The sequence below is a fragment of the Electrona antarctica genome (assembly GCF_951216825.1).
Source record: "Electrona antarctica genome assembly, chromosome: 4".
In the NCBI taxonomy this organism is placed as follows: Eukaryota; Metazoa; Chordata; class Actinopteri; order Myctophiformes; family Myctophidae; genus Electrona; species Electrona antarctica.
The window spans coordinates 53,882,034-53,897,218 of NC_136809.1; the positions used below are offsets into that span (position 1 = coordinate 53,882,034).

General features: G+C 48.5%; 1 protein-coding gene across 1 annotated transcript in view; it reads right to left on the reverse strand.

The window, feature by feature from the left end:
* LOC306921367 (voltage-dependent T-type calcium channel subunit alpha-1H-like) overlaps window positions 1–15,185 on the reverse strand; it is a gene marked incomplete at both ends in the record, with an annotated part of 202,737 nt that overhangs the window by 157,422 nt on the left and 30,130 nt on the right. Inside the window, 3 exons of the mRNA XM_079498478.1 lie at window positions 6,766–6,840; window positions 7,371–7,835; window positions 8,463–8,555. Of these exons, the coding sequence (XP_079354604.1) occupies window positions 6,766–6,840; window positions 7,371–7,835; window positions 8,463–8,555 (633 nt within the window). The remainder of the gene's footprint in view (window positions 1–6,765; window positions 6,841–7,370; window positions 7,836–8,462; window positions 8,556–15,185) is intronic.

Below are 15,185 nucleotides of genomic sequence, written 5' to 3' on the forward strand. Positions count from 1 at the left end.
CACCCCACGCACGCACGCACGCACGCACGCACACACACAGAGAGAGAGAGACAGACACAGTTTCTGCTCAAAGTAGTAGACATGCAGTATTGGTTCTGGTGTTCTATCAATAATAAATAGCTGCCTAGTAAATGGATTTACTAGTGGTGGTTTTCAACATGCAGTCCACCCTTGTTAGAAACACCAACCTAGACGCCGCTTTTCTCCATTTCCAACCCATGATCTCTAATATAAAATCCCATTTTCATCAAAGTGATTTCTTCCCCCGGCTCTGCTCCGTTTTAAATGACAATTGACATTCCGTAAAGCAGTAGGTTTTCAGCCCTTTTCACATCAAGGTCCATTATGTATTCGTCCATTCGAGCCACGGGACCAGCCGTTTGATGAGATTTAGCCTCTCAGACCCGACACTTAGAATATGTTATTTCATGTTAACCCATTCAGGCCTGACGTCGAAATTAAAAAAAAATTTTTTTCTAAATCATGACAATTTTCGGAAAGATTTGAGGCACATTTTAACGATTTTTCAAAAATAGCAGACCTACAAGTTCATAGCGCGCCACTCGGTGGCGCGCTATGAGCTTGTAGATCTGCTATTTTTCAATAGCTAAATTATAACAATGTTTAAAACACCAAAAGGGGTTCCCGCCCCAAAATGGGTTAATGGTTAATGTGGTTAAACGCTAACGTGACATGGATGCGTTCCAGGTCTCAATGGATTAATGTCGTTGGATGAGATTGTGTCCACAACTCCACGCTGTATTGATGTTGGTACGGCAGACGTTGATCAAAATAACAATTCTTCTACACTCTCTAATTGACAGTTACCACAGCATTCGACACAGCTGATCACACTTAGGCTTAATTTATCCGCCAGCCCCGTCACATGACTGCGTCACAATCCGAAAATAGGCGCCCGGGGTGTTTTCAGCAGACACACACCGCAGACACGCACAAGTATAAACCAGGTTTATTACCAGATTTATTTGCCTGACCCCATTTAATACATGCGGAATGTTGAGGATGGAATTCATCTCCCGTTCCTATTTGAATAATAGAACCTTTTCTGTTCAAATAGGGAACGCCTTATTATAACAGCTATACCCCGTGAAGACTATACAATTGTAACCAGGGGTCTTCAACAGGGGGTCCGGGACCCCTAGGGGGTCCTCAGAGTTACTGCAGGGGGCCCGCCAAATCTTTTGCAGATGTACAAGCTCACAGCGAGACGTGAGCTTGTAGACCGGCTATTTTCGGTAAAGAGGATTGGTGTAGAGGGGGAAAGTAACAGTCAGGCCATGTTTAACCAAGTATTGATGGTTTAACCCATTTTGTAGGGGAACCCCTTTTGGTGTTAGCATTATGTTGTGCTCTAGCTATTGGAAAATAGCAGATCTACAAGCTCATAGCGCGCCACCGAGTGGCGCGCTACGAGCTTGTAGGTCTGCTATTTTTGAAAGATCGAAGAACCACTGACATAGAAACATAGCTTTTTCAGAAAACTGTCAGGATGTAGAAGACATTTTTAGAATCTGATCTCAAAATGGTCAAAATGGGTTAACCAAGTATCGACGGTTAAGTGGATTAAATGTACTATGAATCCAACACACACGGATGATAGTGCTGTCAAACAAGTCTAAAAGTCGAATCCGCAACACAGTTGTATACAATCTTGTAGTGTCTCTTTCATCTAAGCCGGGGTCCTTTGGTCCGAAAGGCGTTGAAGACTCCAGATCTATATCTTCCAGTGGTGGAAAGTAACTAAACTTAAGTACAATTTTGAGGTATTTGTACTTTACTTGAGTATTTCCAATTTCCAGTACTTCTACTCCACTACATCTCAGAGCCAAAATTTGTACTTTTACTCCACTACAATTATTTGAAAACTTTAGTTACTAGGCGATTTTAATTTTGATTAGAAAACATACATTAACCACTTCAACCCTACACATTTCGGCCATTTGAAAATAGCCGATCTACTTTGCGACGCATTGTGAGCTTGTAGATCGGCTATTTTCAATAGATTTTGTACACATTTTGAACTTGTGAAATGGGACATGCTGCAATATGAGTACTTTTACTTTTAGTACTTTAAGTACATTTTGATGCCGATACTTTAGTACTTTTACTCAAGTACATTTTCAATTCCGTACTTTTATTTGTAACAAAGTAGTTCTAAATTGCAGCATTGGTACTTTTACTTAAGTAAAACAATTGAATACTTTTTTTCCACCACTGATGTCTTCTGCTGAGACCTGCTAATGACCGCTGCATTCACTCTCTCCCTGACCGCCTCCGGGACATTCAATGTTGGATGTGTGAAAAAGCAGAGTGAAAGACAGGGGTGGTCATAATTGGGTCTCCCCGACACCACCCGAGGGCTGGTCACCAACCTACAAGCTTCAGTGTCAGATATATAGGGATTCCCTCTTCCTTGGGTGTTTGGTGCCCACGTGGGCCAAGCCCCCCAGTGAGGCTGTCCAATGTTGAAGCACTGGGCCCTAGTGGTAAGAGGTGGGACTGCAGGCGGACCCGTGGAGTTATGACGAGGAAACTTTGGGCGCTGGTTTGCACTTCCGCATTTCGGGGGGGGCTATCGCTCCGGTTCAGTCACAAGCCTTTTAATACTCTATGATGTGGGCGGGGTTCTGAGGTCTGGTAGTGAGGTTAAAAAGGGTCCCTGGCTAATTAAGCAATATTACACGAGAGGGTGTGGTTTAACGTGATGCGGTCAGGAACGAGACGTAGTCGAGTTCCGCAAGCATCACTGAAGTGGCAATAATCACGTTAAACCACACCCTTGAGTGTAATATTGCAATTATACAACAGTTACCCTTAAAACTAAGAAAATTGCTGAAAAAAACATGACAGATGTAGTCACTATGACCACAAATGTCCCAAGAAACTAGCTAGCAGTAGCCTATAGCAACCGAGTTTGCTGTGCTCTGGGAAAACAGAGCAGCTGAATTATTTGCTTTGATTAGGTGTGTGGTGCTCGTTTGAACCACGACTAGAAGGCTGTTTCAACCAATCAGATTGCTTCCTCGAAACGACCTGTTGTACAATATGCCTTAATCAATCTATCTATAAATGCACCACATCTCTGTCTGTACGTCTGTCTGTACAGTACGTTTGTACGGCTGTAATGCACGCAACTCGAGAACCATTCGCCCCACCGACTTCAAATTTGACACGTGTTCCACATCCCCACAGGGAGTGCAGTGCCCGGTGTCAAGTCCGTCGGACCCACGGTTGTCCAGAACTGCCACAGAAGGCCTCTGCCCGGTGTCCATATATATGGAGCTGGCCTGTTCTGACATCACAACACTCCATATATTTGGGCATGCCTGACACAGAACTCCATATATAGGGATAAAGGGACACAGAGAGACAGATACAGAAATCTCCATATATGCGCATAAAAGGGACATTTTGGTTGTCCAGAACCAGCACAAAAGCCTCATTTGGCATGCTTGACAAAGAACTCCATATATGGGCAAAAATGAGACACATGCATAATAACTGGGTCATGCATGCATTTCCGGTTGTCCAGAGCCCGGGCAGAAGACTATGCCCGGGCTCTGGACCTGATCACCCCTATACGGCCTGTTCTGACGAGGTGGCCTAAGGGTTAGAGGAGCGCACTTGTTGCCGAAAGGTTGCCGGTTCGATTCCCCGGACAGGCAGGAAAAAAATCTGGGTCGGGAAGTGATTGGTCATCACTCACCCAACACCGGCGTTTAAGTGCCCTTGAGCAAGGCACTGAACCCCCGACTGCTCCAGTGTGGCTGCTTAGTGGCTGACAGTATAAGACTGTGGTTGTACTGGTCAGTACAACAGTATCAGACTGTGGTTGTACTGGTCAGCTCCCAGGTTTTAATGTGTGTGTCTGTCTGTGTCTGTGTCTGTGCCTTGCTGAAAATGAGCACTTGTGCTCAGCTACTACCCTGGGTAATTAATAATAATAATAAAAAAATCACAACACGGGCACCTCTAGTACATATAATCGCCCTCTATAAGTAAAACTCAAAATGAAAAACACCATAAATATTGTATTCATTTTAGACATGCCAAGGACCCCCATAAGAGAAGATTTTTACGGCAGTGATTCTCAACCAGATTAATTTCAAGGACCCCCAGTTTGACATGCATTCGTCTACGGACCCCCATTGAATGGCATTTCTACCACTGATATAGAGGACCTATACTGTATGCTGAAAACAAAAGAAGGAAACAAAACAATAGAAAAAAAAATCCAAAAGTTCCAGCATGCAAACAAAAGGTCAAACACACAACCCCACTTCAACGTTCCTGACCCGCACTGTTTTAAACATACGACCCCCCCCCCCCCCCCCCCCTGGCTGGCTGGAACTCACTTCTAAAACCTATGACTCCCTGATTGAGAGTCATAGCAACTTTGCACCTCACTCCCTTTGGGTCCTTGGCAGGCAAGTTTAACCCATTCAAAACGGGTACCCCCTTTTCTACAAGCTCGTAGCGCGGCACCGAGTGCCGTGCTACGAGCTTGTAGGTCTGCTATTTTTGAAAAGAAATCGTGAAACTGTGGTGCAAATCTTTGAATATATATTATTTCAAGGGGGGGGGGGTCCCTGGAACAACATATTTTCAGATGGGGGTCCGAGGCCAAATGCATATGATTCTAGGGGTCCTTGACATGAAATAGGTTGAGAAACATGAGGTTTTTCAGAAAACTGTCGGGATTTAGAAGACATTTGTAGAATCGTCCTCAGGTCTAAATGGCTTGACCCATTTAGGCCCGACGTCGAAATAAAAAAAACGTTCGCTCTGAAAGAATATATATTCAAAGATTTGTGCCGCATTTTTCAAAAAATAGCAGATCTACAAGTTTGTAGCTCTGCTATTTTTCAATAGCTAAAGTATAACAGAATGCTTGAAACACCAAGAGGGGTTCCCGCCCAAAATGGGTTAAAGTCGATAGGTCAGCTGGTCTCCATCTGCCCATATATGTGTGTATATATATATATATATATATCGGTTGGATCTGCGGTTGTGAAGAACTGGGTCTCTCATTAGTGTTGCGCGGGTCAGGGTTCTCCGTGACCCGCACGTCCCGCATGTATTCATAATTTGACTCGGCGCAGCTGCCCGCCCACGCAGCAGCAGCACCACACACATTTTCACAACTCGACCTGGCCCGCAACCCCCCGACATTAAATACACGTCAAATATGTCTTTGAGCGCAGCTTTAATTTGTCCAAAAAAAAAAAAGTGCTTCTAAACTGTCTTAGTTAGTTAGTTGCTGCGAGAGTGAGGTCTACAGCCAACACCAACTCGGGATTCCTGGATCGCTGCCCTCCACAATTTCCTATCTATAACATCAGGTTCTTGAGCTCTTCAGTGTTGTCAGCCAAGCTGTCGCGCCGCAGCACGTCTACATAGGTGGTATCCTCCTGGCTTTGCCCTGGGTTGGCTCCCATAGGGTCAATTTACATGCCTCTAGTTCTGGGTGCCTGACGCAGTGCCCTGCCAGCCTCATCCTTCTCTCTCTGACTTTGTCCGTGACCCATGGTAGGTCCCCATAGAGGTCCACATGTGACACCTAGTGCCATTCGTAGCATTCTTGTGTAGACTCCATCCAGGGCTTTTTCCTGTTATATTGTAAACCGTCTTAATAGGCTAATAATATCACTGGCAAGCGAGCATAGTCCCGGGTGTTCCGACCACCGCATCGCATCGATGCCATTCATTTGTCACACACGTGTGCAACATGGCAGAGATTGAGGGGAGACAGAGAGGTTGAGGAGAGAAAAGAAAGACTCAGCCCGTGCGTCGCAGACATACAGTATTATATAACAGGACTGGAGACGCTGACGCTGAAAGAAAACACCATTATAAAGACCTGAGAAAAACTCATTGAAAACGTTCTGTGTTAACGTTGTCCAACCTGTCCTCCTCACTTAAACTCCACACACCACATGTGCGCACAAACAAACACACAGACACACACAGACACACACACACACACACACACGCGCACACTGAAGGAAAGTGGTTATAAAAGATTTCACTCGCTCTGGAGTGTCGTGAGTGAACACAAGTATGAGGCAAGATGGAGTCCAATCCAGTGAGTTGTGTGTTGTGTGTCTATAAGTCATCAGAAAATGGTTGGGCTCCATCTTGCCTCTTGAACGCAACATAAGGCATTGATATTTTTGTTATCATAGCTTCAAATTGACATATTGGTTGTTCAGTTTGACCCACTGGTTTTGGAGATATGGCTTATAGAGTAATGTCTTGCAGAGAAACAGCGACAGGCTTGAAAGGTTCACTTACTGTGGTCTCTAACATATTACACCTAGCTACATGTTTAAGCATTTATTTCATATTTACATATTTACAGCTCATATTTTCAGCTCTGACACTTATTTCAGACATGCTCTAGTATGTGAAGAGTCTGCCTGTGCTACTAACTCGTTTTGGATTTGTTTTTTAAATGAAATGAAAACTGTTTTTTCTCCTGTCCTTGAACAGTTAGTTTTGCCGTCATGACGTCTCTCTCTGTATCAAAAAGAGTCACAAATGTCTGCCTGGTGGAGAACGAGATGCGATTACACGCAGACTATAAATAAACATCCAATAAGAGACTAAACAGATGAAGGATAACGTCGATGCGCTGATGACTCACTCACCGTGCTCCAGCACCAGCTGCGGCAGTTTGTTTACCATCTCCACGGCAACCGACAGCCTCTTGGTCGTCTGCTCCTGTCCCACCTGATTGGCCACGTGACTGAAGAGCGAGGTGATGATTGGGTAGTTGAAACCGTGACCCCCGCCGTTGGCGACGGCCGGCTCGCTGTCCTGTTTTGGAGACGAAGATGTGATTCGGTCGCCAAAGCTGGCACAGCAGTTCAAGGTACAGACAGTCAACAACACGCACAGACATTTTACATTTATATTTTTTATAGAATAGTACAATATCCAAAATCAAAGATGACATCCAGTCTAATATGATTTTTTTTTTGCCCCCGATTCCAATCATTTGACCCCCAGGGGGTCCTTGAGGGAGTTCCAGGGGAGCTAATTGATAGTTTGGAACCAAATGAGTGTACACTCTCGGAGTCAAATTAACATTGATTGTACAATATAAATTGGGTGTCCCAGAGATAGAAATGCCATTAAATGGGGGGTCCGTAGACTAATGCATGTCAACCTGGGGGGTCCTTGAAATGTTCCTTGAAACGGGTTGAGAATCAATGCTTAGAGACGTAAAAATCTTCTCTTATGGATGGGTCCCTGGCATATCTTTTCAAATGACGGTCCGTGGGCGTAATTAGTGTCAATTCGGGGGGTCCCCTTGACATGAAAAAGTTTGAGAAAAAAGCACGCACCTGAAAATGAAGATGATGATGATGATGATTATACAGCCGATGGAGGTGCGTGAGGTCGTTGGGGGCGTGGCCCGAGTGGCGGTGGGCGAGGCCGTTCGTCTCGCCGCCGCCTTTGGAGGAAGCCCCCCCGGCCCCGCCCCCGCCCCCCCACGGTCCCGTCCAGCACACGCACACGCAGCAGGCGGTGGAGGTGTGGTGGTTGGGGGCCGGCGTGTGCGTGCGCGCGCGCGTGCAGCGGCCCTGCAGGCGGCGCGCCGCCTTGCGGCCCAGGTGCGCCAGGTAGCGGATGATCTCCTCGTAGCAGCTGCCCGGTGTGCTGTCGCTGGCCAGCGTGGACTGCGATTGGTGGAGCTGCTGGCGCGCGCGCTTCTCGGCCTGCATGAGCGCGTGCTCGCGCTGCTTGGTCTCCGAGAACTGGGTCGCTATGACGACCAGGCACAGGTTGATCATGAAGAAGGAGCCCACCTATTGTATGCACGCACGCACGCACGCGCACGGACACGCACACACACACACACACACGCACACGCACACGCACACACACACACACACACACACTTGAACTTTTTTGTGTCTACTTTGTTGACCATACTGTCTCATCTGGTGTGTGCGTGTGCATGTGCGTGTGCGTGCATGCGTGCGTGCGTGGGTGCGTACAGTGCTACGAGCTTATAGGTCTGCTATTTTTTTTTTAAATCGTGAAAATGTGGCGCATAATCTTTGAATATATATATAGTCTTTCAGAGCGAACTTTTTTAACTCAAATATTTGCTTCTGGGGGGTCCCTGGAACATCATCATATTTTTCTACTATTTTCTATACTATTTTCTTGTTGAAATGTCTTTTGATTAATACGTTATGCAAAAGAACATTGAATTGGCTTGCTGTAGAAATGTGCTATATTGTCTTGCCGTGTCTGTGCGTGTGCGTGTGCGTGTGCGTGCATGTGCTTGCATGTGTACATGTGTGTGTGTGCGTGCGCGCGCGTGCATACATGTGTGACTGTGTGTTTGTGTGTGTGTGTGTGTGTGTGTGTGTGTGTACGTGTGTGTGTGTGTGTGCGTGCGTGCGTGTGACTGTGTGTGCACTTACTATAATAAGGAAGATGAAATAGATGAAGTTGTAGAAGGAGTGAGCGTCCATTACGTAGTACATGATGTCAACCCAGCCTTCTAGAGTGATCACCTACACATGCACGGACGCACACACACACACACACACACACACACGCACACACACGCGCGCACACACGCACGCACGCACATACAGTAGTTACTGCACTTTGGCTTTGTAGGGCAGTATGGTTCAGACCACACAAGCAACTGTGCAAAAACGAATTATTTTACATCTTAGTTTTTTTCACGTCATGTGTAGGCAGGGAATCATAGCTTCAAATTGACATATTGGTTGTTCAGTTTGACCCACCAGTTTTGGAGATATGGCTTATAGAGTAATGTCTTGCAGAGGAAACAGCGAGTTGAGAAAACAGGCTTGAAAGGTTCACTTCTGTGGACTCTAACATTACACCTAGCTACATGTTTAAGCATTTAGTTCATATTTACATGTCGATTTCAGCTCTGACATCTATGTCAGGCATGCTTTAGTATGTGAAGAGTCTGCATGTGCTATTAACTCATTTTGGATTTAAAAAATAAGAATAAACAGTTTTTCTCCTCTCCTGAACAATAATTAGTCTTGCCGCCATGACTGTCTCTGTATCAAAACGAGTCACATTTTTGCACAACAAAATTGCGGCCTCACCACAAACGCACGCCACCCTCTCAGAAGTGGCCGTTGGGGGACAGTTGACAGACAAAGTGAAACACCACACTAGGCTTTAGGTGTTTCTCGGTCAGGGTTCAACAGCCCTGCACTATAGTCCTGCTTAAACTCATCCATCGCCACCAGGGGGCGCCAAAAGGCCCCGACCGCCACCATATATATTTTATTTTATATATTTTTATTTTTTTCAAAAAATAAAACTTTTTACCATGTTATAAAACACGAAAAAAACGTCCTTGGCGCTCCAGGACATCATGAAAAAGAAGTTAAATAAGTCCTTGGCGATGGATGAGTTAACCCATTTTGAACAGGAACCTTTATTTTGGGTTTTCTTTTACCTTTCATTCCGTTTGAGGGGCGCTATAGCCCCGCAGCTTTTTCAATTCAATTCAAATCCATTTTATTGAAGTGTCAAATCACAACAAGTTGTCTCAAGACACTTTACACTATAAAGCAGAAAACCAACAAAGATCCACCCAGAGCAAGCAATGTTGCGACAGTGGTGACGAAAAACTCCCCTTTAGGAAGAAACGTCAGGCAGAACCCGACTCTAGGGTGGGCGGCCATCTGCCTCGACCGTGTCGGGGGAGAAGGGGGGGGGGGGGGGGGGGGGGGTAGAAAGAAAGAAAATAGAAGAAAGATAGACAGGGAAAGAGATGCAGGCAAATACAAGTAGTAGCAATAACAATAATGAATGTAATAGTGTAGGATAACATAATATGGTATAGCAATGTTGTCAGATAATAATAATAATATGTAATGTATAAGAAAATTAAGATATAGTGTAGTGGTGTAATAATATGATAGCAGTCCATGGTCGTGCTCTGTGAGGAGGCCGGGTCCACGGTCACACAGCTGTGTGTGTGTGTGTGTGTGTGTGTGTGTGTATGAGCACGGATGTGCTCAGCTGATTGGCTGAGCATGGAGCATGATGTGCGATGATAAGAGCGCCCCTCACTTCACACAAGTGTGATTTTTACCTTTCAATCAGGGAACCACCATTTTTTGAGGGGCGCTAGCCCCTCCCATAAACAGCTATAGTGTCGATTCTGTCTGAACACACACATTAAATGCCATTGACAATGAATGGACGAATGTACGTCATGTGTGTCAAATATGACAGCAAATCGTCTGTCGGTATGTCTGTCGGTATGTCTGTCGGCGTGTCTGTCGGTGTGTCTGTTGGCGTGTCTGTCGGTATGTCTGTCGGTATGTCTGTCGGTATGTCTGTCGGTATGTCTGTCGGCGTGTCTGTCGGTATGTCTGTCGGTATGTCTGTCGGTGTGTCTGTCGGTATGTCTGTCGGTATGTTGGCATGTCGGTGGAAACCCTTGGCCAATCAGGGACCACCATTCTTGGTGACGTAACTAAGGTATGTTCCAAGGTTGAGAAGGTCAATAATTAGAGCGCCCCTCACTTCACACGGGTGTGATTTTTAACTTTTCAAACCCTGTTTGGGGTAGTTGTTGCCATGTACAGTATATAGCAACATACATTGTTTTTGTAATTTTTGAGGGGCGCTAGCCCCTCCTATATACAGGTTTAATGATTGTTTTTAGTTCAATGTTTGTTTTAAAAACGCCATTGACAATGAAGGGAAAATGTACATCATAATGTGTCATTTACATCATATAGTCTCTTTATTGTTAATGGCGTTTAATGTTTGTGTTGGCGCCGTTTGTTTTACATCACCTAATGAGTTAGACTTTAATATATTAGCGCCGCTCACTTCACACGGGTGTGATTTTGAATCATATTTGTACGTTTTTCGAGGAACTTTGTAGAAGATGTTTTTTAGAGACATCAGGTCAAAGCCTCGGGTCTAAATGTGTTAAGAGATCACTCAGTCAATCCAAAACATCCCAGATCAAAGGGAAACCCCCCCGAGCGTGAGGCCAACTCCATCAACAGTAAGGAGGATGCCATTAAAAAGCCTTTGATGTCTCGGGGCATGTAGCAAAAAACATAAACAACTCTAAGGTTTCGGAACCAGACACTGACCCGCTTTGACCTGCATGGAGGGGGGGGGGGGGGTCTTCCTCGTGGTGGGACTAAAAGGAAAACTCTCTTGTTTCAGTTCTCATATACTCCGAGTAGTGGATTGGGGTTCCCAATACAGTGCCCTCAGGGTCCCCAATACAGCGCCCTCAGGGTCCCCAATACAACACCCTCAGGGTCCCCAATACAACGCTCTCAGGGTCCCTAATACAACACCCTCAGGGTCCCCAATACAGCGCTCTCAGGGTCCCTAATACAACACCCTCAGGGTCCCCAATACAGTGCCCTCAGGGTCCCCAATACAGCGCCCTCAGGGTCCCCAATACAGCGCCCTCAGGGTCCCCAATACAGTGCCCTCAGGGTCCCCAATACAGCGCCCTCAGGGTCCCCAATACAGCGCCCTCAGGGTCCCCAATACAGCGCCCTCAGGGTCCCCAATACAGCGCCCTCAGGGTCCCCAATACAGCGCCCTCAGGGTCCCCAATACAGCGCCCTCAGGGTCCCCAATACAGCGCCCTCAGGGTCCCCAATACAGTGTCCTCAGGGTCCCCAATACAACACCCTCATGGTCCCCAATACAGCGCCCTCAGGGTCCCCAATACAGTGTCCTCAGGGTCCCCAATACAGCGCCCTCAGGGTCCCCAATACAGCGCCCTCATGGTCCCCAATACAGCGCCCTCATGGTCCCCAATACAGCGCCCTCAGGGTCCCCAATACAGCGCCCTCAGGGTCCCCAATACAGCGCCCTCAGGGTCCCCAATACAGCGCTCTCAGGGTCCCTAATACAGCACCCTCAGGGTCCCCAATACAGCGCCCTCAGGGTCCCCAATACAGCGCCCTCAGGGTCCCCAATACAGCGCCCTCAGGGTCCCCAATACAGCGCCCTCAGGGTCCCCAATACAGCGCCCTCAGGGTCCCCAATACAGCGCCCTCAGGGTCCCCAATACAGTGCCCTCAGGGTCCCCAATACAGTGCCCTCAGGGTCCCCAATACAGCACCCTCAGGGTCCCCAATACAGCGCCCTCAGGGTCCCCAATACAGTGCCCTCAGGGTCCCCAATACAGCGCCCTCAGGGTCCCCAATACAGCGCCCTCAGGGTCCCCAATACAGCGCCCTCAGGGTCCCCAATACAGCGCCCTCAGGGTCCCCAATACAGCGCCCTCAGGGTCCCCAATACAGCGCCCTCAGGGTCCCCAATACAGTGTCCTCAGGGTCCCCAATACAACACCCTCATGGTCCCCAATACAGCGCCCTCAGGGTCCCCAATACAGTGTCCTCAGGGTCCCCAATACAGCGCCCTCAGGGTCCCCAATACAGCGCCCTCATGGTCCCCAATACAGCGCCCTCATGGTCCCCAATACAGCGCCCTCAGGGTCCCCAATACAGCGCCCTCAGGGTCCCCAATACAGCGCCCTCAGGGTCCCCAATACAGCGCTCTCAGGGTCCCTAATACAGCACCCTCAGGGTCCCCAATACAGCGCCCTCAGGGTCCCCAATACAGCGCCCTCAGGGTCCCCAATACAGCGCCCTCAGGGTCCCCAATACAGCGCTCTCAGGGTCCCTAATACAGCACCCTCAGGGTCCCCAATACAACACCCTCAGGGTCCCTAATACAGCACCCTCAGGGTCCCCAATACAGCGCCCTCAGGGTCCCCAATACAGTGCCCTCAGGGTTCCCAATACAGCACCCTCAGGGTCCCTAATACAACACCCTCAGGGTCCCCAATACAGTGCCCTCAGGGTTCCCAATACAGCACCCTCAGGGTCCCCAATACAGCGCCCTCAGGGTCCCCAATACAGCGCCCTCAGGGTCCCCAATACAGCACCCTCAGGGTCCCCAATACAGTGCCCTCAGGGTCCCCAATACAGCGCCCTCAGGGTTCCCAATACAGCACCCTCAGGGTCCCCAATACAGCGCCCTCAGGGTCCCCAATACAGCGCCCTCAGGGTCCCCAATACAGCGCCCTCAGGGTCCCCAATACAGCACCCTCAGGGTCCCCAATACAACGCTCTCAGGGTCCCTAATACAACACCCTCAGGGTCCCCAATACAGTGTCCTCAGGGTCCCCAATACAGCGCCCTCAGGGTCCCCAATACAGTGCCCTCAGGGTCCCCAATACAGCACCCTCAGGGTCCCCAATAAAACACCCTCAGGGTCCCCAATACAGCGCCCTCAGGGTCCCCAATAAAACACCCTCAGGGTCCCCAATACAGCGCCCTCAGGGTCCCCAATACAGCGCCCTCAGGGTCCCCAATAAAACACCCTCAGGGTCCCCAATACAGCGCCCTCAGGGTCCCCAATAAAACACCCTCAGGGTCCCCAATACAGCGCCCTCAGGGTCCCCAATACAGCGCCCTCAGGGTCCCCAATAAAACACCCTCAGGGTCCCCAATACAGCGCCCTCAGGGTCCCCAATAAAACACCCTCAGGGTCCCTAATACAGTGTCCTCAGGGTCCCCAATACAGCGCCCTCAGGGTCCCCAATACAGTGCCCTCAGGGTCCCCAATACAGCGCCCTCAGGGTCCCCAATACAGCGCTCTCAGGGTCCCTAATACAGCACCCTCAGGGTCCCCAATACAGCGCCCTCAGGGTCCCCAATACAGTGCCCTCAGGGTCCCCAATACAGTGCCCTCAGGGTCCCCAATACAGCGCCCTCAGGGTCCCCAATAAAACACCCTCAGGGTCCCCAATACAGCGCCCTCAGGGTCCCCAATAAAACACCCTCAGGGTCCCCAATACAGCGCCATCAGGGTCCCCAATAAAACACCCTCAGGGTCCCCAATACAGCGCCCTCAGGGTCCCCAATACAGCACCCTCAGGGTCCCCAATACAGTGCCCTCAGGGTCCCTAATACAGCGCCCTCAGGGTCCCCAATACAGCACCCTCAGGGTCCCCAATACAGCACCGTCAGGGTCCCCAATACAGCACCCTCAGGGTCCCCAATACAGCGCCCTCAGGGTCCCCAATACAGCGCCCTCAGGGTCCCCAATACAGCGCCCTCAGGGTCCCCAAGGTCCCCAATACAGCACCCTCAGGGTCCCCAAGGTCCCCAATACAGCACCGTCAGGGTACCTAATACAACACCTTCAGGGTCCCCGATACAACACCCTCAGGGTCCCTAATACAGTGACCTGACAGTACGTTTTAACAGCGGGCGAGCATCGGCCGTCACATCGCCCAATCGCCCGAAAAGATTAATTATTTTTATATTTTCGGGCGACGTTGCTCCGCCCACTTGTCGACCATCGCCCGTTCGCCTGCTATCGCCGGTAGTCGCCGGGGTCCCATAGACAAATAAAGCACTTCCGGAACATTCGTCTGGCTGTCGCCCGCATACGGTCAGGGTCCCCAATACAGTGCCCTCAGAGTCAGTAAAACAGTGAGGACAACTCGTTGAGGACAGATGAGCTGCATTTCATGTCATGAAAGGTGTGTATTTGTATAACACCTTTCATGACATGAAATAATATGGCCTATAGAGCGTCGCAGTCCCGCCCCCTACCATGGACCAGGAAATGAATCCCAATGCCTTTTTCCCATAGACATTTCAAAAAAACTCGAGTCGTGACAACTCATGACAACACAAACAATATTTTGGACCAAACAAATAATTACAAAGAAGAAAAACAACAAAAAAAGTGTTGTAACCTGTTTTCTTCTTCTTTCTAATTATTTGTTCGGCCCAAAAAATTGTGTTTGTTGTCATGATTTGTCACGACTCGAGTTGGCTTTGTCCGCGGCGTAAACGTCTTTAAATAAATACTTTCTGAAATGTCTATGAGGAAAATGAACGGAGAATCATTTCGTGGGCCATGGTAGGGGGCGGGACTGCGACGCTCTATAGTGTAGTGGTTAGAGCATATGCCTTTCATGCGGAAGGTTGTGGGTTCGAACCCTGCCTGGGGTCGACGTCAGCGAGGCCATGCGGTCACAACGGGTTCCTATTAGTCTCCTGAGGAGGCGCGTCTGAAGCCTGGCCTGGACGGGAGTCATATCAATCAATAATAATAATTATTATTATTATATTACTAGA